This window comes from Amblyomma mixtum, chromosome 3 (genome assembly GCF_055824585.1).
Source record: "Amblyomma mixtum isolate Tamu chromosome 3, ASM5582458v1, whole genome shotgun sequence".
NCBI classification, from domain to species: Eukaryota; Metazoa; Arthropoda; class Arachnida; order Ixodida; family Ixodidae; genus Amblyomma; species Amblyomma mixtum.
In genome coordinates, this window is record NC_143014.1 from 423,128,455 (window position 1) to 423,154,054 (window position 25,600).

At 47.6% G+C, this 25,600-nt stretch overlaps 3 protein-coding genes across 17 annotated transcripts in view; all 3 read right to left on the reverse strand.

Annotated features, from left to right (window-relative positions):
• Positions 1-5,522, reverse strand: part of LOC149357909 (uncharacterized) — a 30,749-nt gene extending 25,227 nt beyond the window's left edge. For 3 of the 7 annotated variants that reach the window (XM_089584967.1, XM_089584968.1, XM_089584966.1), the window contains exons 1-2: positions 5,363-5,521; positions 3,464-3,719 (exon numbers count right to left, since the gene is read on the reverse strand). In XM_089584967.1, the coding sequence (XP_089441093.1) occupies positions 3,464-3,718 (255 nt within the window). In that variant the 5' untranslated portion in view covers position 3,719; positions 5,363-5,521. Of the gene's footprint in view, positions 1-3,463; positions 3,720-5,362 lie in introns of all 7 variants that reach the window. The other 4 variants (XM_089584970.1, XM_089584965.1, XM_089584971.1 and 1 more) reach the window with 3 other exon arrangements.
• LOC149357903 (uncharacterized) overlaps positions 1-25,600 on the reverse strand; it is a 286,652-nt gene that overhangs the window by 240,386 nt on the left and 20,666 nt on the right. The gene's annotated exons all lie outside the window — the stretch shown is intronic.
• On the reverse strand, positions 11,564-20,999 carry LOC149357910 (uncharacterized). The gene is made up of 3 exons (XM_089584972.1): positions 20,627-20,999; positions 17,510-17,648; positions 11,564-11,974 (listed from the first exon to the last, which is right to left on the reverse strand). Exons 1-3 carry the CDS (start codon positions 20,877-20,879, stop codon positions 11,923-11,925), a joined length of 444 nt encoding a protein of 147 aa, XP_089441098.1. The 5' UTR covers positions 20,880-20,999; the 3' UTR covers positions 11,564-11,922.

Sequence of the window (25,600 nt, forward strand, 5' to 3'; positions counted from 1 at the left end):
TGGTGCCGAAATGCTTCAACAGTGAACAGAAGGAGGCTCGAGTTGAGGCATTCAGGCTGTTTTGACCAATTTTGATTCTACAAAACACTTTTTGGATAGATTAGTGACTGAGGATGAAGCATGGCCCCACATTTGTCATTCCGAAACCAAGGAACAGTCAAAGGAATGGCGCCTCAGTGGGTCCCCGCGGCCGAAGAAATTCTGCGCACAGAAATCGGCCAAAAAAGTCATGGCGTCAATTTTCTGGGAAAAAGATGGTGTGCTGTCGGTGGACTACCTATCTCAGTGCTGTAGTATAAGCGGATAATATTACGCTGGCCTCCTCGACAGAGGCAACTGTGTTGGTCAAAAATTTTCGCCAACACAGTTCCCACTTCAAGTTATTGATCAATTCGCTCTCGCCCTACCATAAGCTTGCCGTCCCGGTTAGCTCAATTGGTACAGCGACTGCTCCGGTGAAGCTGTGGTCCCGGGTTCGAACCCCGGACTAGGACGAATTTTTCTTTAACTGCGGAGTTTCTGAGAAAGCTGCAAAGCTTTCCTTTGTAGCCGTATGGCTGCGCTCAGGTGGATGTCAATCAGTAATTACTCCCTTATCACAAATCTACTCCACCTTGGGGGATACCCCTAAATATTTGACCAGTATTCAGTATTTAACTCGCATTTAAGCTACTGCCAGTTAGTGGGGGGTACTACAACATTCGCTAACCTTGAACACATTCATTTAAAGGGGGAAGCTGGTCTTAGAAAAAAAATCATTTTTGTTAATGAAGCCACAATAATGGCATCTCGAAGAATCATGTACTTTTGCATGCTGATTCCAAATATGTAATTTAATTTTATGTAAAAGAAGTCCTTGCGCACTTATAAAATATGTTATTTAACTTTTTGCCAAGTGCTTTCAATAAAGTTTGCTGCAGGAAACTTGCTAGGACGCATACCATTGGCTTGTCTTGACATCAGACTATACAATAAGGGCAAAATTATCCAGCATATCGCAGAAGTCAAGTTGCAAGGATCTGAATTTGCCACTTCACAAACAGGAAGAAACTGATGATTTCAAAATCCTATAACTCACTTTCTATAACAGTCAGGATGATAGTTTTACCCTTATTGCACAGTTTGACGTTAAGAGAAACCAATGGCATGCAATCTAACAAGTTCCCTGCAGCAGAATTTCTTTCAAACTATCAGCAAAAGTTACCTAACATATTGCATAAGTGCACAAGGACTTGTTGTAGATAAAATTAAATTACATATTTGTAATCAGCATGCAAAAATGCATGTTCCCTTAAGATTTCATAGTTGTGACTTCCTTAATAAAAATTTATTGCAAAGACACTCTTCCCCCCCTTAATGCAAAAATATCTCCGAAATACATATATTTAATTCACCGTCCTGACATCCAGGTGCAACTTTCTTTCGTCGTTCCAGAGTCATTAAAGCACATAATCATTGTATCGCCTTAGTGTCACTTTCAAAACAGAAATCAAGAATAATATAACAAATCTTAACAATTTAGCAGAACTAAAGAAAAAAGAATCGGTGTATCCAACAAACATGGCGAAGAATGGACAGTGCTGACACCCCGACTAAACCTTGTTAAAGAATGCTCTCAATACACTCTTCCATCTCTTCTAAATAGGTATATCCACATTAATTTCGATTTGTGTTCCTGTTCACATCGAGAACTTCACAATTTGTTTTTTAATAACGTGCTTTAAGTTTCCTTATGTATACATATTGCTGTTTTGCGCATTCTTTGATGTTTCCTTGATGTGCTTGTTTTTAAAATTGTACAAACTCTCATGCTGCCTCCCTGCCAATCATTAGGATCGCGGACTCGTCAAACTGCTTAAGGGCAGCAATTTCTATGATTACTCCATCTGTATTGTTAGATGGGAAACAAACTTTGAAACTTATTCAGCGAGCATTTTCACTGTGAATAATGCAGATTGGTTACCTTGTATTTAGTGTGGCTAGTCACTGTTAATGTGTACGGTTCTACTGGTGTTTCCTTTTTGCATGACGTGATCAGACTGTTTGCTCAGGACGGCCCCGATGGAGTTCGCACTCCTGGGTGTTCTCCTTCCATGAATGGCAGCTTAGCAGTTGACTTGCTCCCTTCCGAAGTTTTTGGTCTTAAATTGAACTCCATCACCAAAGAGTATAAAATTCTTAACATCTACAGGCCTAAAAACAACTAGCCCCCCCTGTAAGAGGTTCCAATATTGTTCACTGACCATGCTGCTGCTTAATCCTCTGCCTTAATGCCTTAATCCTCTCCCACAGTTCCTTCAACACTTTATTTTTTTACTAATCATACTGCCACAGATTAACCACACTAATCATACACACGCTAGAACCTAGGGTGGCAGCCAAAGCACAGCATGTACAACATTCATTATGGTTGGCCAACTGCAAGCAATCATGCACAGAGTCTCTTAATGCAGTTCCATTTTTTTTCTTGACAATGAGATTTACAAGAGCACACTCCTCCCACACAAACAACCCATTATCTTTTTTTCTTTTTTGAAGATCCACTCCCAAGCACGCTCTCTTTTTGTGCAAGAAAGCTGTTCAACGGTAGCATTTCATGGCATGTTGCAATGGAAGTAACCCTGATGCAATGACAGTCATGAGGGATGGCAAGAAACTGGCCTACATATAGAAAGGGGCTTAGAGCTCCACTGCGAGATAAGCAACGTTCTAAGCATGCACATTCGTTGCCCGCAGAGTCGCTGCGTATGCTAGCTTACTGCGTACGCCGAACTCAAAGTGTCTATTATCACTGGCACTCGCCCAAGCGCAGCCGTACTGCTACAAAGGAAATGTATACAACTTCCACAGAGACTTCGTAGGTCCAGGATGAACTTTTCTTTAACTAAGCAGTTTCTTCAGAAGCTTTACAGCTTTCCTCTGTACCTACTGAGACTGGGGAGCGCTAGGTTCAAGACAAGGGAACAACACACACAAAGGAACAACACAAGACACGAGCGATTGTTTTTAGCTGGTCAGATCTAAAATTCATGACTTGCGAGGATAGCTTGTATCTTGCATGGTTTTCGATTCTCGGCTATCTTGGCTGGTTTTAACGCTTTTATGTTTGTGTGTCCCATGACAAGATGTGTATAAATTTATGCCATGTCCAAAATAAACTCAGTTGTAAGTAAAAAAAATTGCGCTCGTGTCTCGTGTTGTTCCTTTGTGTGTGTTGTTCCCTTGTATAGAACCTAGCGCTCCCCAGTCTCAGTATGCACGACCAGCTAGCGCCCTACAAAGCTTTATTGACCTCTGTACCTGTATGGCTGGGCTTGTGTGGATGCCAACGAGTAATTACTCCCCTTCTACTAATTTTTCTGCCCCTCCTGTCCAAGACCTTGTACAACACCAGTAGCAAGTAATAAAGGAATGAAAAGAAAATAAGCCATATGTGCAGGCCAACTCGGAACCATGCCCCTACCTGCTGGTACTTGTAAGACAGGTTGAACCACAGAGTGGCTGACCACTCAATCGTGCAGTCCACCTGGTATATGGCCTCTTTATAGAGGTTCTTGACGGGTTTCCTGTACACTTCGCTGAGCACAAACGGCGCATCGTAGTCCAGGAGAGGCGCCTGCTTTGCAAAGAAGGCTCGGTAGGCAGCGAGCCGCCAGTCATGACTGTGCTCATTCTCCGCGATCAGCCACGACAGCTGAAACTTCAGCTGGGAACGCATTCTGCACACGCAACAACAAATCACATGGGGCAGACCTCAGTGTAAGCAGCAACATGAAACTTGTTATTAGAACGCCTGAAGGGCTGTTGCAGCAAGATTGAAGTTTGCCTGTATCGACAGATTACCACACTATAAAACGTTTACCTGTCATTGTACAGGGTCAATCACACTTAGAGGGAGCACGGCTCCTCGTGTGCACAGCCACGTGGAGCCGTGTTCCCTCTAAGTGTGATTGACCCTGTATATACGAGATAGGGGGGCGGCGAGATTCTGGCATTGTGAAAATTTATTGTCGCATTGTGTGCACGATTGTTAGGGTGCATTATAAACATGCCCAATGTATTTGCCCCTACAAGGGCTCATCTATCATCATTTTCTGTCTGCACTGCAAAGGACTGGACTGACTTGCCCAATGCCGTCGTACTTCATTCGAGACTTATCATCACTCAGATCATCCATCGAATCAACCATGTGCCCAGAACTCTAGTCTCATGTAATACCCCTTTAATGGGGCCTTTGAGGATGTACTACTAGAATAAGTAAGTGTGCTGGCTGTTTCCAAACAGAAGGACTCACATCCAGACATATTTTGAAAGAGATATTTTGTATATATATTATGTAGATATGAAAAACACTTATTTTAAAACACGTGTAAGCAAGTGCTTGCACACTTGCCACTTACGCTTGCACAGGTGGTTCCTTGTCGAACCAGATCGCGCCTGCCTCTCCCACGAGCGTTCGATTTCACCCACTAGCACACGGATTTTCGCCTCTCCCCAGAGGGCGCTACATCTTTCGAAAACGGCGGATTTATTTCCCAAAGGCAAGTACTCGTATTATTTCCCAAAGGCAAGTACTCGTAAACGTTTCATGCGACAAGTGACACATAGCAACTTCGAATATGCGAAAAAAAAAAATCCTTCGCTTTTATGAAAAAGGCAAAAATGCGCAGCGACACCGGCTGGTCTGTACTGCTTTTCCGCAACTGCATTCCCCGCCTGTAATCATATGGGCGATATGGGCCGTGAGACTCATCTGAAACACTCGGGTGAGCCACAATAAAAGGCCGTAACTTATAACGGAATACACCCTAAAAACTGCAAATCAGCCCCAGATTTGCCATGCCTCTAAACAAGATCGAACGTCCGCCAGTTCGTACAATCGAACTAAAAATATCTATGTCGCTAACCTAACCAGCGCTCACGCAAAGACGCAGTTTGACAGAAGAGCAGACGACGAACAGCTCTGAAAATGCATGCGATCGAGCTGCACGGGTCCTCACTACAACAGCAGCAACAGTTAAGAACATCCTCGAAGTAGCCAGAACTGAGCCACGTCAGTTACATGTGAACGCTTGAAAGCTGTATCAAATGAATGAACACAGCTGTCATCAGTAGCGCGACCGGTGCGGCATGACAAAGCATGCTGTGCCGACTGCATCGGGTAAGCATAAAAATCGGGAGGCCCGAAACGTTCGGCAGCTAGGCGGCAGCAGAACGAACGCGACGGTGTGTGCGAATATGTGTCACCCTGTAACCGTCATCACGGAAAGCATTGCAAGACTGCGCGCATCGAGACGATTAACAAGCTAACAATTCATTACAGTCTGCTTATTATGCGAGAAATAAACCCGCCGCGCCTTACCTTTAGAGTTCACCACGGCATGGCACCCACTGCTGTCGCCGTCTTTGTGGCAGATCGAACGCGAGCACGCGCAGCCACGATAGCGCGTTCCACTGCCACGACTACCGCGGTGCACGCGCCGGCGGCGACTGATTGATGCAACCCATGCAACCGTTTGCTGCTCTACGCTGAGCCACCAAGAATATTACAGTTAAGATACCCATAGGCTTCATGCATAAAAAAGCGGTGGTTCAAGTTGGCCAAAATTTAGGTTTACGGATTGCAGCGCCACTACCAATTGCGCAAACTGTGTTTCAGTTTCAAAGTTATAAATTATTAGTAAACAAACAACCTTCTGGCAAAAAAAATTAATGAAACAGATCCTTAAAAGGTAAATCAGGAAGTACAAGAAGAAAAAGAAGAAAAAAAAGCTGGTTTCAAAACGTCATAACGTTATCAAGTAACAGCTTTTATTTTTCACTTCTAGATAGCGCTGCCATCCGTAAGCACTAGTGACTGTAGTTTTGGGAGAACCGCAAAATGGATTAAGACAAGGACAGATGGACAGCTTGATTTTTACACAGTGCATCGAAATAGCTGCGAGAACGACCGCTGTGGATGGCATTATTAGACATCGAAGGGGCTTGTGACAATGTAAAGCTCACCCTGTTATTGCAAACAGGGTGTGAGCTGTGACACAATGTGTTTATTACAAGAAGTTACAAGGAAAACAACATGTGCCCCAGTGCCCCTTGGTTTCTGTGGCTGTTGGCTTCTCTCATATTTATAACGAGCCCATGGGCGTCCGGAGGGGGGGGCAAGGGGGGGCGGCTGCACCCCCCTGGAAAATCACTCACTCTAACCGTGAGTGATGGCCGCACACCAGGGGCGGCGGTGCGCTCAGCAAAAAGAGTAAAAGCGGCCCCGCTTCCAGCTTTGGGTCACATCTGCGAAGTGCCGCGTCCGGGGACGCGTCGTTGCAGACATACAGCGGCACCGGCGAGCATGTGTTTCGAGGCGTCTTGAGATGGGTGCCTGTTTCTTTGATCTCTAGAGAGATAGCCACACGGAGGCAGACAGTGCACATTCTGGCCACCGATGAATTCTTCAGGAGGGAGGGACAAATCAGCCGTGTCCACCCCCGCTTTGTCGGGCTGCTCAAGGGCAAGCAGGCGATGAGTTGGCGCCGCCGCCGCTCGCTGTCTCCTCCGATCCACGGGAGAGCGCAGTTCGGTAGAAGCGCCGCTTTCAGAATCTTCGGCAAAGGGGATTAGCAGTTGCTTTTGTTCACGGCGACGCAGTCTCCAGAGGCGCCCCCACACCAGCGTTCCTTGCATCTTCTCCGGAAACCAGCGCCTTTGGTCAAGGCAGCCCGATGGCGCCTGCCTGGCTCGCCTGGCTCGCCTGTCACCTCTGGCTGGGCCTCAAATCCCAACAGCGCCCATGTACTGTGCGATGTCAGTGCATGGTAAAGAGACCCAGGTGGTCGACATTATCCGGAACTCTGTACTACTCCGTCCCTCATAGCCTGAGTCGTTTTGGGGCTCTGAACCCCATAAAAACACACAAAACAAATTTTCCGACCGGAGTGGCGAGTGTCCCTTCCCCTCGGAAGTCACGAGGCGTTCCTTTCACCCCCAAACTGCGTATTCGGGGATACTGCGGCAAGTAGGCCCTTGCATGTGTGCGCGCCTCTGTGTTTGTGCTTCGGTATTTTTAGTGGCCGGTTGTCAACGAAGCTGAGAACAATCAAGACAGCGGACGAGAAAACGACGAGCGGCGAGTAGTGTGTGTGCAAATACTCGACTGTGCGGTTGCGCGAGCAAGATGGAGCGAGGTGTATGAAGCTGCGAGCGTGGATTTATCTTGTAAATAAGTTTTCGTTGTATATATAGTCATTTTTTGTTTTCAACGTACACATTCAACCGTTTTTTCAATCAATGTGTATATATTTTTAACACTACCAACCCCGAAGAACTCCATAGCCAGCTTTGTCTCGCGCGGTTCCGAATGATGGACATTCGGCGCTTCTTCAAGCGTCAGCGGTTGTCTGACGAAGCGTTATCCAAATGCGCCCCTGCAGATTCTGGTGTGATATGTGACAACGGTGTAGCATTTGAACAGAGTGATGCAAGCTTTTATCACCGGACAGTAGCTGATGTCGTCGACTCCATGGAAGGGACTCTGTCAACAGTGAGTTCAGGTAATGCAGCAGGCCGAGATGATTCCATTTCTCCTTTCTTGGGATTTAAGTCCGGATTTGACCAGAGCGATGCAACCTTTCATCACCGGACAGTAGCCGACGTCGTCGTCTCCATGGAAGGAACTTCACCAGCGAGCTCCGGTCACGCAGTAAGCCGAGACGATTCCCTTTCTCCTTGCTTGGGATCGAAGTCCGGAGACAACATCAAGAAAACAAATAACTTGCCTCAAGAATATGACTTAGGAGAGTTTCTAGGCAAAGCTAAGCTCACTGGCATACCGGACTTTTTGAAGTTACGTCTTCTTACTAAGCCATGGTCGCCAAATGTTACATACGATTTTAAGAAGGATGTAACACCTGGAAAGAGGCCTTTTCGACATCAATGGCTGGGAGATTACGCCCCCTGGCTTGCGTACTCAGCGACAGCGAAAGGCGCTATTTGTCGTTTTTGCGTCATTTTTCCTCCACGTGTTCACCGGGGTACTCAAGGAAGTTTTATCGTGCGCGCTTTCAGTAACTACAGAAAAATGCACGAGGCGTGCAGGGATCACGTAAAATCCCAATGGCACCAGGAGGCAATGACGGCCTCACAGAACTTTATGGATGTGATGAAAGGCAAGCAGCTACCCGTTGTAGAGCAGCTGAACAGAGCACTGCACGCGCAAGTTGAAAGGAACCGTGAGAAACTATTTCCAATAGTTTCCACCATTGTCTTTTGCGCGACGCATGACTTGCCAATTCGCGGCAAGCAGTCCGATAGTGGAGTCTTCAATGATCTGCTTGACTTTCGTGTAGAAGCTGGAGATACTCTACTTCAGGAGCACTTCGCTTCTTCTGCTGGCAATGCCAAGCACACTTCTGTCCGCGTCCAGAACGAGATCATCACAATCTGTGGCGACATCCTGAAAGAGCAGATAGTTACCGAAGCTAACAAAGCGTTTGCTTTTTCCGTTCTTGCTGACGAAACTGCAGATATTTCAGGAAAAGAGCAGATGTCTATAGGCGTTCGCTTTATTGACAAGGCGGGAGCCGAAGTGTGCGTTCGAGAGCAGTTTTTGGGATTTGTAGAGCTGGAGCAATTAAACTCTGCTTGCATCGCCGCGGCAATCTTGAAGTTTTTGACGAATGTCGGGCTGATTCTTTCGAACCTCGTTGGACAGGGGTACGATGGATGCTCTACAATGGCTGGAAAAGAAGCTGGAGTGAACAAAATTATACAAAAACAGTTCCCGAAGGCACTATTTTTCCACTGTGCAAGTCACAAACTAAATCTCGTCATCAACGATCTGAACGACGTCTCTGAAATTCGAAACACAATTGGCATAATCAAACAAACCATAAACTTCTTCCGCGAGAGCGTACTCCGGAGAAAATTGGTGCCGAACATTCCGATGCTGTGTGAGACAAGATGGTCTGCAAAATATAAGTCTATTAGGATCTTCTCTCAGCATTACGTGGCCATAGTCGAAGCACTCGAGGAGCTCGCGTCCATGGAATCATGCTCGAACGCTGCAACTAGACAACGAGCTCACATCCTCTACTGCGCAACAACAAGCTCATCTTTCATCGTCTGCTTGCATATTGTAGCGAAGTACAGCGCTCGGCTCGAACCAGTTACGAACATTCTGCAAGGTGTATCCATGGACTTCCATTCTGTGCATGACCACATCACTGAGCTGCAACGTATTTTTCGCGGCCACCGGACGAACGCTGTAGAGGAGTTCTCTAACATCATGAATGCAGCAAGGGAGGCAGCCAATCACTTAAATGTGGTGATATCTGTGCCAAGACAAGTCTCTCGTCAGGCCCACCGAGACAACTACGTGATTCAGTCGCCGGAGGAATACTACCGTGTGGCAATATATGTGCCGTACTTGGACTCCCTCACTGCTTCTTTAGCTCGGCGCTTTTCTGAAAGCAATGAGAGGAGCTTCAAACTTCTCCAGCTGCATCCATCAAAAATGAAGCACTTGAGCCGTGTTGAGTTCGCTGTTCTCGCCGAAGAACTCCAGTGCTTTTACGGCATCGACAACTTCAAGGAAGAGGCCATCTCTTGGTACGAGATGTGGTGCAACAAAACTGGGGACCCATCAGAAATAACTTACTGCGAGCTTCTACATCAGGCCAAGACATTCTTCCCTGGTGTTGCAAAAGCCATTGAGGTGGCTCTGGCTTTGCCAGTTACTACCTGTACGGTCGAACGCTCCTTCAGTACAATGAGGAGAGTGAAAACGTGGCTACGCTCAACGATGACAAACGACAGACTGGACGGCCTTTGTATGATGAGTGTGCACCGAGAGCGTGTAATGAAGCACAGGAATGAATTTATCACCCGTGTCATCACGCAATTCGCCCAGAAAAATCCGAGGCGTCTACAGATGCTGTTTACTGACTGACTGTCGTTGCGTGTTTGTGAACATATTGTGCTGTGTGCTGGTCATCAATCCGGGTGTGTCGAGAACCCGTATGCAGCAAGACTGAGCACTCTTCTCCACGAAGTGATAGTATCTTTTTGCATTTTTATTAATTTTAATTGTTTCTTCGTTGATAAACTCCAATGTATCTCTCCTAGCCACGCTTTAATTTGCTGTTTGTAATTTTTCTTTCATGTGTGTATTTTACTTATTTATTTTATTTATTTATAAATAAATAAATTTACTCCGCAAATAGTGCCTTTTTGCTACGAACATAACCCCCCCCCCCCTCCGGCGCCAACAGCCAATGGTGCCCCCCCCTGCAAAAAATTCTGCGGACGCCCTTGAACGAGCCCCTCAATCCCCTTCCCTTGTTTGCTTAATTGCTTAGCGAGGGCCTCGGTTCTGGCAGCCTTGACGCCATAGGAAGCATAAGAGAGTTGTCACACAGCTTCCACCCTCGCCGTTCGATGGCGTTCTACGTCACACCAGCGTAGAGTTACTGCATATGCTACCAAAGGTAGCAGAGTTGCGCGTCTGTTTGATAAACGCCGCTCGCGACTCCATTGGTAGAGCGCAATCACGTGGTGTTCAAGCAACCGTGTACTGCGGAGAAGACGACGCTCGATGCGCAAAATCGTTCACTTTCGGTTCTGAACCGGTTTTACCGGTGTCGAGAGCTCCCCCGCCGCCTCTGTCCCGATTCGTGACGCCCTGCAGCCTTTCTTCTCCCTGTGAGAGCCTCCTCGGTACGGTGCATGTTTTGCCCATCCGGCCAGAAACACGTGCGCTGATGACGTAGGCCGGCCGCCGCTGCAGCGAACTGGATTGACAGCCGGCCATGTTCGAAGCGGATCCACTATCCAACGGCTGTTTACGTTCGCTGCTGTGGGGTGTCTAGCGTGCGTAGCTCACATCTTTTTTTTTGTTTTTTTTGCTAAAAGTTGCATTGAGGTTTCTTTAGCGAAAACAGGCTGGACTTGCGGCTCTGCGCTTTTTCGTGTACACTGTTGAAACGCTAAAATAGAGCTCTGCGTTTCGTATTTATCCCTGTTGGCATAACACCTGAATGGCAAACCATTTTGAATAGAGGGAAACGTGTTTAGGCATCTGATTGTTTACTTCAGATGGTAACGTTCATCCAGTTTCGAGTAAACTGTATTTTAGATTTTTGTACTGTCCTTTCTATAGTTCCGGCTGATAACTTTTTGCAGGGTTTCGTATTTAGTAAAGGAGACTATAAACAGGTTTTTTAACGCAGGTCCGGTGAATAAATGTTGCCGCAACGATGAATGAATGCTGCATTTGCACGGCGTATTTAGAATACTGAGTCTGTCCTTAGGTTATCAGGTAAATAGTTCGGGGAAGTTGACTGTGTTAATCGCTTGCTGCCGCAGCTCACGGCGCGCGCTAGAGCACCGTTTTTTCTTGGCTACATTTGTTTACTGGGTTACGCAGTCAGCTTTTTAGATGCTTTTTGTTTGCGATCAATCGAAAAAGTGCTTTAAAAACCTCGGAACAGCGCCCACGGTCGATCGGTGATGCGCTAGGCATGTCGCCTGCAGAAACGGAGTGCGGCTTCGCCGCATAACTTCGGTTGCTTGGCAGGCAAGATGGCGGATCTACGCGCAACTCTGCTACCTTTGGTAGCATATATAGTGACTCTACTTCCACGGACAAGTGGAGCCGCCCTGGTGGTTGAACTAACGTCTTGTCCAAAATGGCCGCCGTGGTTCTCTCTCCAGTTTTGCCCGCTTTTTAACAGTGGGCAGTCCCTCAGTGAACAGCGATGGATAAACGCTCACAGAGCGCTTCTAGGCTGCTAAAGGAATGAGGAGGCGGCTATTGCGTTCTTTTGATTTAATAAATTATAACATTATTGTTAAGTGTGTCCAATTCATTAATAACAAAAAAATATTTAAAAAAATAAAATCGAAATATTCGCCGTCTTCCTCCGGGGCTGCTCAGAGCTCTCGCAGGAGGCCAAGAATGCATGCCAACATCAGCTGCCGCTGCCTGCGTAGTCGAGAGAAGAGGGAATGAGGGTGGCGAATGAACCAGTTCAACGCAGCTAATTGATTCCCAGTGAATGCTGTGGCCCATGCGGTGTCACACAAAGCGAGACACTGAGGTACAGTTCCTTTCAGAGTGACTCACCCTCAGAAATACGCGGCCGGGCGCCCCACCCCGGCCGCTAGTGCAGTGTGTCGCGCGCGCGATTAATCTGAGACAGGACGCTACGTGCGCGCGGCTATGTACATAGAGTTTACTTCTGTTGTGATTGTGCGCAGTGGCCGCTCGCGCGCTTATTTGCGGACAATGCTTGGACATTAGCGCGCGAGCGGCGCGAACTTGATTACTTTTGTATTTTGTAAATAGTGTACAAAGCTCTCCCCTGTCCTTTCTTGCTGTCGCTCCCGTCTATACTTCTCCTCACTATCCTCTCCCTTTCCCTTTCATTTCCGCCGGCTGCAGCTCGGGTGCTTAAGATATTAGATAGCAATTGCCGCGGCCGGCAACACTCTTTTCCTTCACTTTTTTTATTTTTAAATAAACCACTACCACCACCACCCTCAGAAATGCCGCCTGCTCCTTCAGCGACAATCCACCGTCAAGCGACAAATGAAGACGTTTCTCCAGTCACAGTCTTTGCTTTTGCACTCTTCGCCCACAAGGAAGGAAAGTATTCGCAGGTATACGAGCACGGTTTTTCCTTTGCATGTTGGCGTTATTTTCGCCGGTACTCTACGCGGCCATTGAAAAACTGTTGTGAGAAGCAACAGTTTTTCTATGGCCGCGTAAAGTATGCAGGCGATGCTTGCAGCCTGTTCGTCTGCACAGAAAGCAGTGCCATCCTCCCCCTCCGCGCCGCTGCATATAGCGGCTGCTGATTAATGGCGGCGGTCAGATAAAGCTCTGGTTGTACTCTTACAGGCGAAGCTTAAGCGTCGTCCAAGTTTATTTGCACCACGGTGGAAGCAAAGTTAAAGGTGCACTGAAGAGGAATCTGAACTTGTCTTTTTGCCGCGGCAACTCGATCTACACGTTCCTAGCACTCTTAGAAACTTCGAATTATTGCCCTGTATGGCAGATTTCCCAAATTAAATCGAATTAACGGCCGGCTCCCGCCCTTTTTTTTTTGAATTCTGCCTCGTACGGTGGGCGGAGTCGACCAACGCGTGGAGTGCCTTTCACCCAGTCCCGTGGCGACTTGCCGCTCTGCCATCGGCGGAGTAATACGTAGTAGTCCGTAGAAGCAAATAGTCCGCGCGTATTTTTATTTCTGCGGGCTTATTTTGCGGCTATATTATCTGCGAATGAAACTCTTTATTCATGGAAACCTAAAAAACAAAATAAAGAGAAAGCAAAGCCTCCACGGAGCTGGCTGAAAGGAACTTCACGCGTTGGTCGACTCCGCCCATCGTACGAGGCAGAATTAAAAAAAAGGGCGGGAGCCGGACGTTAATTCGATTTAATTAGGGAAATCGGCCACACAGGGCAATAAGTTGCAGTTTCTAAGAATGCTCGGAACGTGTAGATCGAGTTCCCGCGGCAAAAAGACAAGTTCAGAATCCTCTTCAGTGCACCTTTAAGAGACGCAAGGAGAGGGCGGAGGTCTGGAGAGAGGCACTTTGAGCGCCCGCTCCTCACTTGAGGGAACGAGCGTCCAAGCTTCAGTGTATGTGATAGCGGCAGAGCGAGTTGTCAAGTGCTATCTGTGCTTGCGGCCTTTGCGAATGTACCTCCAGTCAAACCTCGCTATAACGAAACTATGGATAGATGCTACAGATGCCCATATTTTGTTTGGTTTGGTTTATAGGGTTTAACGTCCCGAAGCGACTAAGGCTATGAGACGCCGTGGTGGAGGGCTCCGGAAATTTCGACCTCCTGAGGTTCTTTAACGTGCACTGAGATCGCACAGTACACGGGCCTCGAATTTCTCCTCCAAGAAATTCAACCGCCACGGCCGGGATCGAACCCGCGTCTTTCGGGACAGCAGCCGAGCACCATAGCCACTGAGCCACCGCGGCGGCTCATGCCCATGTAATGAAATCTAGTTTTTTCGGAGTAACATGTACTTAAGATGGATAAGACGAGCCTCAAGCTAATCCCACTTGGGCTAAAGCAGGTCTATCTTCACCGACCATGTGGCAGTTTGGGTACTAGGCCCGCTGAACGAAGGCACGGCGAGCGATGCACATGACGCTCAGCGCTCGAATAATTTACCGAGGTCATTGGACTTATGCCTACCGTTAAAAAAGAGTTTTTCACAGATGAAAGATGAACACAGGAAATACGTTGACGGAAAGCGCGCTGACAGTTCGTGCCCTCGGAGTCCTCGCGCCCTGGGATTCTTCGTACCACTCCTGGCGCAGTGGTGCAGCATTTAAGCGATGGCCCTGCGACGGCAGGTTCTTCCACCCGTGCCGCTTGTGCGACCCAGGTTTCTCCTCCTGGGGCGTAAATTGCTGGGCTAGTTGGTTCATAATGTTGTCAGGGTGCAACCAGCGGAACACAGACGCAGGACAAGAAAAAGAAGATACGCACACCACACCGTTGTGTGGTGTGGTGAGTGGTGTGGTGCGGTGTGGTGTGTGTACCTCCTTTTTATTGTCCTGCGTCTGTGTTCCGCTGGTTCTACCCTCCTCCTGGGCAACGTCTCGCGATACATTAATTATTTAACTTCCACCAGCCACGATGTTCAGTTTGTTCACAAACAGGTAGGCAGGTTGGGGTTACGTCACAATGTCACGTGACCGAGGTTGGCCACTCGAGTTTCTTCTCCGGGTATTTTCTGCACAAGGGAAGACTTGACAGAGACGCAGTAAAAAATTTCCTGAGCACCTCTCCCTGTTGCCAGCAATCTTATTTCCCGAAGAGAGCCTTAAAAGCGTGCACACAATGCCCCCGACGCTTCCAAATACATGTTAGCACCCGAACATGTTAGCCTAGCCAGCGGGTAGGCGTTTTTTCCGCGGCCCGCTTAGGTTTCAACGCCTGCAAAACGAGTCCTGGGGTATTAGTGCCGTAGACGAGGGGGAGCCGCTCAAGATATTGCAGCTGATAAGGGCCGCGGTAATAGTGGGCGAGCAGCGGCGACTCTATTGCCAATGCCTCTCTTTGGATGGTTTCACAAAAGGAAAGACGACCAAGCAGGCCACAACAACGTCAGCACACATCAACTGCAGACTAAACACCATGTATGTTCTCCTTTGTCTACAAAATGATAACTATGCCAGTTAGCACGCGATATTTGGGACCAAGGTCCCCTACAGCTGCAACGAAACAACGGCTTCAACTAAGAAATCGCATGGTCCCGTCGTCTTAGTTACAACAAGGTTCAACGACCTTTCGTGTCGTTTTAGGTCTCATATTAGGTTGTCGTTTTGCTTTATTATAAGTGACTAACTTTCTGCCCTATCGGTACCCCACAAGAAATTGTGAAGAAAATAAGCGATCTGCCCGCCCAATGCACGGCAGTGCGGTTCCAGCATGCCAGCACTGATCTTACCCCAACAAAGTGTGTGTATTGCCCTTTGTAGAGCTGAGCAAGGCATAATCTTACAAGAGATGCGGAGAAATGGTTGGGCCGTGTTCGCAAGTCGGAGCTTCTTCGCGCGAACTTCCGGTCAGTAACGTCTGTTGAGTGCGCACTTTAGCTGACATCAGATACAAAGGACCGCTGGTAGAGCATCTGCTCTTGAAGCGGAATAAAGAGCTGTACGAAACTGTTTGGATTTTGTATAGCTTTTGACTTCGTTCTCCTACTGTTTTCAAGTTCAACAGACCCAGTCGAACGCTGCAGAACTGGGACATGTGCTGCTCCTGTGCCGAACAGATGACAAGCCTATAGAACTACCAATAAAGTCTGTGTTGCCATAATTATGGCATCCAAATTCCCTGCATGGCATTTTTTCCCCTACACATAGCATCTAATGTTTGGTTTCAAGTATTGTCACCTTTTCAAAAGCCCATGCCGCCATGATGCCAAGTATAATGAACGCAATAGGCGGAGTGGGTCAGCAAAATTTACTTTTTGTTCGCGCCAATATACCAGGTGTTTCAGGGAATACCATGTGAGTTGCAAAGATAGGCTTTTTGGGGTTAAAATAAGCCTTTTGCGGCATTATATTACCAGTGATGGCGGCAACCGGAAAGACGGTGAGGTGTCCTATTTTGTTAGCTGGTTAACTAATTTCTGATAATCAATTTTTAACTATCACAGCTAGGCAACTGGTTGCAATTAAATATTTGTAACCGGTCCTTAGTAATAGCCTTAACAGTTTTTAGAATTTCTAAAACGACATTATCTTCGGCGCTGTGGCTAGACAAGATTTGGTGACATCGCTCCAAAATACATGCGCTTTCGAAAAACATGCAGCCAAATCAACCTTTCCAGTGCACGTAACTAATAAAAAACGCCACATTTTGTCGAGGCACAGCGCCAAGGTTAATCGCATTTTCGAAATTATAAAACCTGATATGGCTGTTATTAACGAGCGGCTACAAGTAGCTAATTGCAACTTGACGCCTAACTCGGATAGTTAAAGGTTAGTTATTAAAAATTAGTTAAACAGCTAACTCCTTGAACTGATCCACAGGATTTCTGGTGTCCGCCAACACTGGTAAAACTGCAGAAAAAACCATATCTTTACCTCGAAAATCCTAATTGTCTTCCATGAAACACCTGGTATATATCAGTCAAAGCCCCCGCAATGTTTCAGTGGCCGCGGTGAAATGATCATCATCGCTACCATCACCCCAGCAACATCCACTTCAAGACAACGGCGTCTCACATTCCAGATTTACCCCCGTATTGCGTCCCGCAAAGTTCCTAATCTGATCTCTCCCCACGACTGTGCCACATCCAGCTACGTTCGGCGTCTCTGGGAACCCTCTCCGTCACACTAAGCGCACGTCGGAATTTTAGCTCTCCATGCTAGATGCTTTGCCTTGCCCACTTCCCCTTGATCTCGTCTAGGTTATCATTAACACGCATCTTTCCCCTGGGCCACTCAGCTTTCTCTTTCTCTCTCTCCGACTTAACATTTCCCCTATCTTGTTCCTTTCCATAGCCGGCTGCACTCTCCGTTAGCCTCCATGTTTCTTTCCATAGGTGAGCAATGACAAGATACAGCCATTGAATCCTTTCCTCTTGAGCTTTGCTTTTGAGGGGTACTGGTAAGCTGCTGTTCATGGTCTTTGGCTGCCTATAAAGTCCACTCAAGCACATTGTTTGCCTCATGGGTCCGGATCCACCGTCTGTTTACCCTGCCATACCAGTGCCCTTAGGTCGATGCATTCATCCTGTGATATGTGGCTTGGCTATTTCACATCAGCTCGCGACCACCTTGCGGGGAAGGAGAAGGTCGAAGCACCCCCCCCCCCCCCCCCCATTGTGTTACCACGAAACCAGGCTGCTCTCCAGAGACACTGCAGCTCCATAGCATTTCAGCTATCGTTTGCTTCAGGTGGCGAGTTTTGTGCACAATTGTGCGCGGAACGCCGCAGCGAGGAGCAGTAAGCCGACGTCTGTGAGGCGCAACTTACGGCAGCGGCTGGCAGGAGCGGCAGCCCTCCCTCGGCAAGGCGCACCACAAGCTCAGCGGCTCAGCCGTCGTGACGAAGGCGATGGCAGTCTTCGTCGCCGCCCAAGGAATCACCGCCAATTGTCGGACTGCGTCGCTGCCTGCGCCAGAGAAGACGTGCACAACAATATTGACGTAAAAGAAAAGAACCAATGAATGCCGGTTTGTACATGCGTGCGTGCGCACGCACGCACGCACGCACATACACGCTCGCACGCGCCCGCATGCACACAATACGGGCGTCATATGTGGGTCAGCAATGATGCGATGATAAGGAGGTGTGCGCACATAGAATTTGTAAGTTACGAAAGCTTTGCTAGTCGATGCGGTGAAATTTACAACCTGCTAAAAGCGAGCGCTGATTAATGATCTCGAATTCAGGACACCTCTAAGTGCCCTTAATTGTATTATTCCGTTACTAATGTAATGATGACTGCGGACTCAGAATTTTTAACTCTGTCGTGATTGCACAAAATATTTCGTTTAAAATGCAAATGTAAGAGAAGCAAAAGCTGTGGTCTTTCTCCGGACCAAGTATAATAGTCGTGAACAAATACTTTGGCGGATACAAGGTTGAGGGCCGCATCCATGAGCAGTCCGTCAAGGTTAGGTTATACTGAAACGTAACTACCCATGAAGGGAGAAGATGGGCAGACGCCGTCATAGCTCAGTTTGTAGAACACCGCATGCGACAGGCGGAAGCCGTGGGTTTGGATGCCACCGTTGGCCATGCAGTTCTTTTTTCGTTTTCTAACCAATTATATTTTAGCCAAAAAAATTGTCGCTCTAGTAACCCAATGATGAAACAGCAATTAAAGAAAGAAGAATTCTGCAATGCTTTCCTCGCTTTCAATAACTGCGTTGTTCGTGTGTACATGCGCCGTTGTATTTACATGTTTTTATATTGTAACTTCTACAATTTTTATGCATGTTGATCTGCCCGAATGGGCACACATTCGCATATCCTAATCACCCTTTTAATATCCTAATCACGAAATATGACGGAGTTCAATGTTGACCCCTAAACCTACGTCCAAATTGCTCTCTGTTTTAAAAAAAAATGAGTTACCAGAAGAATTCCAGCTCTACGGACGCGCCTACAGACGAACGGGGCGGAGGTTGCCTGAAGGTTGCCGGCCTTCAGCCGGAGGTCCAAACTTTCTCTCTTATAACATCAGTCCTATAGTCACCGTTCCATTGTTTTGGTAACAACCAGCGAGAGATTAATTGTCTTGAGCGTCTTTTAATATCTAATGTGGCAATATTTCACGAATATTTTCGATGTCTTACGGTCAACACAACAAGACCAGCGAGCCTACTATAAGCAACAGTGCACATCTTGAGCCCCAATGAGGAATGTTTGCCGCTCTTAGCTTCATTACCCATTTTGTAAATACTGAGAATTATTTCGCCGATAATCGCCCCTCGTATAGGCTTCACCGTGGAACTCACCGGAAAACATTGCTTTCCCAGAAAGAAGAAAGCGGCGAAAAGCACCTCCCCAGTTTTCTAAAAAAAAAAATGGGAAAGTTAAGGTATGCTCCACCGAGAGCACAAGCAGGTTAGTTAGATCACATTTCGCTTTAAAACGCGGCACTGACCTAGCACTGCGCCCTGGTGGAGTGCAGGGCGCCAATAGATGGCGGTGTGTACCGCTAGAGACGCACGCCTTATTCATATATGGTTGTTCTGCATCATGGACTGCCCCTTTCGTCAATTCCTTCCTGCATTAGTGCAGCACCCGCTTGCACGAAGCTAATTTTTTAGTCCAGTTCCCAGTATATTCTGATTGTTCTAGTTTATACAACGGTGCTAGATTGGTCTAGACCTTCCGCCGGATTTGATGAAAGGGAAAGCGCATGATTGGCTCTTTGCAGATGTACTCCTAAACCGCGCTGCAAGAAGAAAATACCAACGCTAGCTGGAAACAAGCTTTTAGTTGGATTTCGTGTTTTCCTCTCACAGCGGGGTTGAGGTGTCTACCAGCAAAGTGTGCGAATTATATGCCTTTCCTGCAATCTATAGGAGTGCATAGGGTGCTAAAAAGGCTCGACTGGGAACTAGGTTGCCTAGGAAAAGCACATAACTGGCTCACTTCCTAGGTGGTCTCTTGAACCACGCAGTGGGAACAAAAAAAAAGTTTCCTTCTTGTCCTGCCACCCCAGCCGGGCCGCCTTACGTATGTGATGCTGATGCGTTACACGGCTGCATATGTACCTCCTATCTTGTGCAATTGAGCAAAGCTATTTCAGCTTTCGCTGTAAAACCCTGGAAAGTCCACGGCCTAGTTACGGGTGAAGTATCTCTTGTTCTTTGAATTGAGGAGACGGCCGCTGCCACGAGCATCATCATCATCATCAGCCTAACTACACCCACTGCAGGGCAAAGGCCTCTCCCATGTCTCTCGAATTAACCCTGTCCTTTGCCAGTTGCGGCCACTGTATCCCCGCAAACTTTTTAATCTCATCCGCCCACCTAACTTTCTGCCCTCCCCTGCTACGTTTGCCTTCTCTTGGAATCCACTCCGTTAACCTTAAAGACCAGCGATTATCTTGCCTTCGCATTACATGCCCTGCCAAAGCCCATTTCTTCCTCTTGATTTCAACTAGGATGTCATTAACCCGCGTTTGTTTCCTCACCAACTCCGCCGTCTTCCGATCTCTTAACGTTACACCTATCATTTTAATTTCCATTGCACGCTGCGTTGTCCTTAACTTGAGCTCAAACCTCTTTGTTAGCCTCCATGTTTCTGCCTCATAGGTGAGTACCGGTAAGATACACCAGCTGCCGCCTATCCTCTGCATGCTATCTTCTGAAAAACTTACTGGCAGCAAGGTGCTGGTTCCGAGCACATGTCGCGAAAATAAAGCGTTGCCCATGAACGCTATACGATATACATTACAATACCGAAAATTCTCAGCTACTACATTTGCGAACTGAGCAGCAGCCGGCTCAGTCGTTCCGAACACATGCATTAACTGATTGCCTTGACTACAAAGTTCGGAGATGAACCTTACAGGAAAACCCAGCCAGTGAACCAAATCAGCCCACCAGAGAAGGCTTAGAACTATAGACTCACGAGCTCGCAGGTCGGTGGGGTGACGGCTGCTTGCTGTGCCCAGCTGGGAGTACTCCAGCGCAGGCCTTCCTCGAAGCGTAAGCGCCCCTTGGCCTCTGCCTCCGGTGGCACTGGAGCTGAGTGGTCCCGAGTCCACGAAGCGCTTGGCGCCCTCAGCGACCGGTGGCTGGCCAGGAGAGCGCCTGGCATGGGTTGCGCTGTGGCCGCAGAACTCCCGGCAGCTGTCAGCTCCGTATCCAAGATCCTTCTGCATGGAGACCTGAATCCCGCGGGCACTTGGATGGGCCTGAGCAGCGGACAAGTCGGGTCGGAGTGGATGGACGCCCACAAGTTGGCGAAGCGTCCGTTCGATGTCTCGTGCAGCTCGAGCAGCTCACTCGAGAACCCCTCGAGAGATTCTTTCTCCTCCTTCTCGTTCGTTTCGCGGTGCATGCGAAAGGAAGCGCCAATATTCCTGAATATTCCTGAGTATGTGATTAATTTCACCGCACAGATGAATTTCTCGTCTACAGTCACGGAACCTGGGCCTCCGCCACGTCCGTGGGCTTCGGTATGTGCGCAATGGAAGGCGGGGAAGTTCGAATGTCATTCGTGGGGGAGATTCTGAAAAGGTAAAGACGTAGATGAGCCTGGAAAAAGATGAAGACGTGGACGAAGGGATGTTTTAAGAGGAAGGTGAAGGAGAAGACGAAAAAAACAGTCTTTGACTTCATACTTATCTAAAATGTAACAATTCTACCGCCTCTTATTCTGAATGCATTATTAGAAGATCATTCATGGAGCCTTCCTTTTCGCATCATGATAGTAACTGACGCTTCGCAATGTAACGAAAAGTCATGTCTTGGAACATTCTCTCCGCGCCTATATTGGTCCTTTTCTCTGCGTCTCTCAGATTACTCTGCAATTTTTGAACCAAACTCTGGCAGTAGTGCTTACTTTACGCCAGCTGGACACATCTCCTTCCGCAGCGGCAGTCATTACTGATTCTTTATTATATTACTCGCTCCTCTTTCCGAATGCTTACTTACCCATCTCAAGCGCATTCTTTTCATGGCTTCCTCCACATTTGAGCTCGGTATATTTCATATGAGCGACATTAATGAGGCTGCTGATAACCTGTAAAAGTCGTCTCTCAGCGGTCGCGTGTTACCTATAATCCTGTCTGGCGCGTTTATCAGCAGCTAGACAACAGAGACATCCGCTATTAAGCAGGCAAAACGGGTCATTTATAGCATCTGAAGGTTATAAACACCTCGGAGTATCCTAGAGAAGGAAACCTGTCTTACGCGGCAGCTTGTAGTCTTTCTTACGAGGCTGCGCAGACGTGTCTCGCCACTGAATTTCCATCAGCACTTGTCTGGTTTGGCGCTTTCTCCCGCGTGAGTAAATTTTGCCTTCAACCTGAATCAACAGAACATTTCTGGCTTTTTAGTGCAAAAGCACTACATCATGGGGTCAAATCCAAGCAAGAATCTTGTGGCGTGCCTGATCTTGAGGGTGCAGGAATAAAAAAATTATTGCCGCGATTGGGTTTCGAATCCCCAGTGGCGCGGCGCGAACAGATCACCGTCGCTGTCCCCAATATACACGATGGCAGTATGCATTTTTTTACATGGCATTTATTACACTTAAATTATGCTCTATTTATATAAACTATTTAGAAACTTTTCCGCCAACGCAACGAAAGACACACCGATCACGCCTGGTGTTGAACTGCAACTCACTCTCGCTCTGTGTATTGTAGTACATCGTCGTCTTCCATCTGCGGCGCGAACAGATCACATCCGCTTAACCTTGACCAGAGCTTAACCAGCGCGTAATATTGTTGCCGGACGTGCCGACGACCCAGCAGAGCAAATCCATGAGCCAACCAGGTTAAACACATGCTTTCGCAAGTTTACTTAGTTGAACTACGTTTAAACCCTACCACTTTTTTTTCCACCGCTGCTCTTCATTGCGAGGAAATTTGTAGGAGGAGCCCTTGTAGCTGCTTGCTCTAAATTTCAGCTCTCCGCTGTTGCTGTCATTTGGCGCAGCCATTATGAGTTCAACCTCAGGTCTGTCTGTTGCGCCACTTAAAAGTTCCCTTCTGAATTTCAATGACTGCCTTATCAAGTTTTACAATATATTCCTAGCCCCCGCAGGTGCTGCTCTCCCGCGCGTTATCATCTTCATTTTTGGTTTTCTGTTTTTCTTGCTTTTTTTTGCCACGAAATGCAGAGTAGAATAGCCTTTCTATGTTTCCCAATTTTTTGGTCGGTGCACCAGTGGGAGCATGAGCGATTTGTTTTTAGGACAACAACAACAATTCAGTTGTTTCAGTACGCACGTTCCAGCAAGGAGGAGGAAAAAGAGGCGGAGATGCGGCGTGCTTTCAGCTCACTCCATTCCCTGTACATGAGTGCGTTTGTACCCGCTATGCACCCTGGCCAATCCCCCGCCATGGGTATGTGCCATTCAGCCTGAGGACATCATCATCATCATCATCATCATCATCGTCGCTTACCTTCGCTGTGAGTTCCGTGGTTCGCATTGCTAGCACAAATTTCTAGTTGTTCGGGAAACCTTGGAGAATGGTTAGAAAGGGCAAGGTGTACAAGACCAAGCCGAAGTATACAGTGAAGATAAGAGTACCAGGAAGATCGGCCTTAATTGGGATTTTCTGGCATGCTACTCAGCACAGGGGTTGAGGGAAAAGAAGATGGATATATAGGCGGACGATAGTGGCCGAACTGAATTGCGAATAATCCAACTGGAAGACACAGGTACTGGTCAAGGTCACGGAAATGTGGGGCTTCATTTTGCGTGCGCAGTGCACATACCTTTAACCATGTTGTTAACGGTGTATGGACCGCGAGAGAAGGAGACCGAGTGGACGGATTTCTCGAAACTGCTCTCCTCCTCCTCCTTGCGTTGGCTTCCCAGAATCTCTCGGGAAGCGAGACAGGTATACCGCCCACCACGACTGCCCCCGCACAAAGAAAACGGGCAGGTGGCGGTACCACGGGAAAAACGCCAGTTAAAAGCACTCCCACGATTGTAGAATAAAATGAATAGAAAGCGAAAAGAAAACTGCATTGCTGCCGGACACGATAGCTTTGTTGAAACGCAGGATACCGCCGCCTGAATAATAGGGCGGTAATTGAGTGGGAAACTCGTGCTGCCTGATTTGGGCAACGAAACCACCTTCCCGGCCGTACGGTCCGCAGGAAGCACAGATGTTACAATCGACTGCTTATATACCTTGTACAGAATGGTAGAGGAATAAAGTTCAGTACTCATCGGGAACTTCGGAAGATGATCCTCGGCGCTTAACCAGGTAGATCGAAAACTCCACAGGCAACGTGAGCGCTCCAACGCTTTTTAAGCGACACGGGCCTTGACTCGCGTTTGTAATGTTGGCAAGTGTGCCTTGTGTTTTTTCATCTGCCTCCTCCCACCATCGTGATGCCCCATCGTGCCCCTCTCTTTTCTCCTCTTCCCCTTCCCCAGCGCAGAGCAGCAGGCCAGATATTCATTTTTCCGCCCAACCTCTCTGCCTCTGCCGTCAGTAAACCCTCTCCCTCTCTCCCTCTTTCTTGGCTCCCTGAGTGACGCGCGGTTTGTGTTATGGCTTGATAATGAGCTGGGCTGCTTCACAATGAACAGTTTGTAGTCAGCGCCCGCCCTGTCTACAGTGTTACTCTCTCTTTTGCATCACGAAAAGCTTTTCCAGCCTTGGGTATAAGTGGGAAACGGTAAAATCTGGTGTCGGCATGCTCCAGAAGCCGCGTAGCTTTCCGTGTTGCTCGATTCCAAGGTGGCGGTTAAGTCTGCGCGCACATCGCCATCCGCCCACGTGTGCAACTCAGTCTGCATGCTGGCCGAGGCTTTTCGCGCACTGCTGCTGCTGTTGGGGTGCCCGACCCGGCAGACGGGAGACGATATCTTTGCCGACATTAAAAGCAGCTCTGCATAGTTAATAGAAGTAATTTCTACACTAATTAATTACTTTCGCTTTAAAATTACTGCTCATAAGTAATTCATTACATGCAACTTGCTAGACCAGAAAAGTAATTCATTAAATCAGAATTAACTAGAAGAATATTTAAATACCTGTAATTGCATTAAAAAAATTTAACTCCTGCCATGACTGCCTGCAAAGCATGGCGCAGGGTGGAGCTTTGCGCGCGGAAAAGCTGGTATGCTTCGATGTCACCCTAAAAGGAAAAGACCCGCCGCAAAGAAAGTCTACTTCGCTACGCAACAAGACTACATGGGCGCAGTCTGAAAAATAAACATGGTGTAAAAAACAATGGGCCCGTCCGGGTCTTGAACCCGGGACGTCTCGCACCCAAAGCGAGAATCATATCCCCAGACTAACGGGCCATATGCAAAGCCGGCATGAAAGTAGGCACTTATGTAAGATATCCTGAAATCCGGTTTTATGATTTCTTGAACTAAGAACGAAAACCACGCAAAGGACGATACACAGGGAAGACGTAGACAGGACGAGCGCGGATTTCTTTCAGTTTCATGATCCTCTCATTCACGAAGCCCTTCGTTACAGTTAGTTAAAATTGCGAAGGCGTTGCGTCTCCAAAGCCTTGTAGTACAGGGTGTTTCAAGTAATATGTTCTGCAATTTTTTTTAAATGGTTTTTTCGAGTTCGAGTAACGTTTTTTTTCGGCACCACATTGTCGGCGGCATACCGCATCAGAATGCAGTTGAGACGTTCTATCTAGTAGGCTGGCTAACTGATACTGAATTTTTAACTTCTTAACTATTACTGCTGGTAATTTATTGACAGGCGTGTTCGCCACGGTAAGTAATATCCATAACAGTTTTTTTTTTTCAATTCTGCCGCCGCGGTGGCTCAGTGGATATGGTGCTTCGCTGCTGACACGAAAGACGCGGGTTCGATCCCGGTCGCGGCCAGGGTTGCGGTTGAGAACAATTTCAAAGGAGCCAAACCTTGAGCTGAAAGTAGCCACA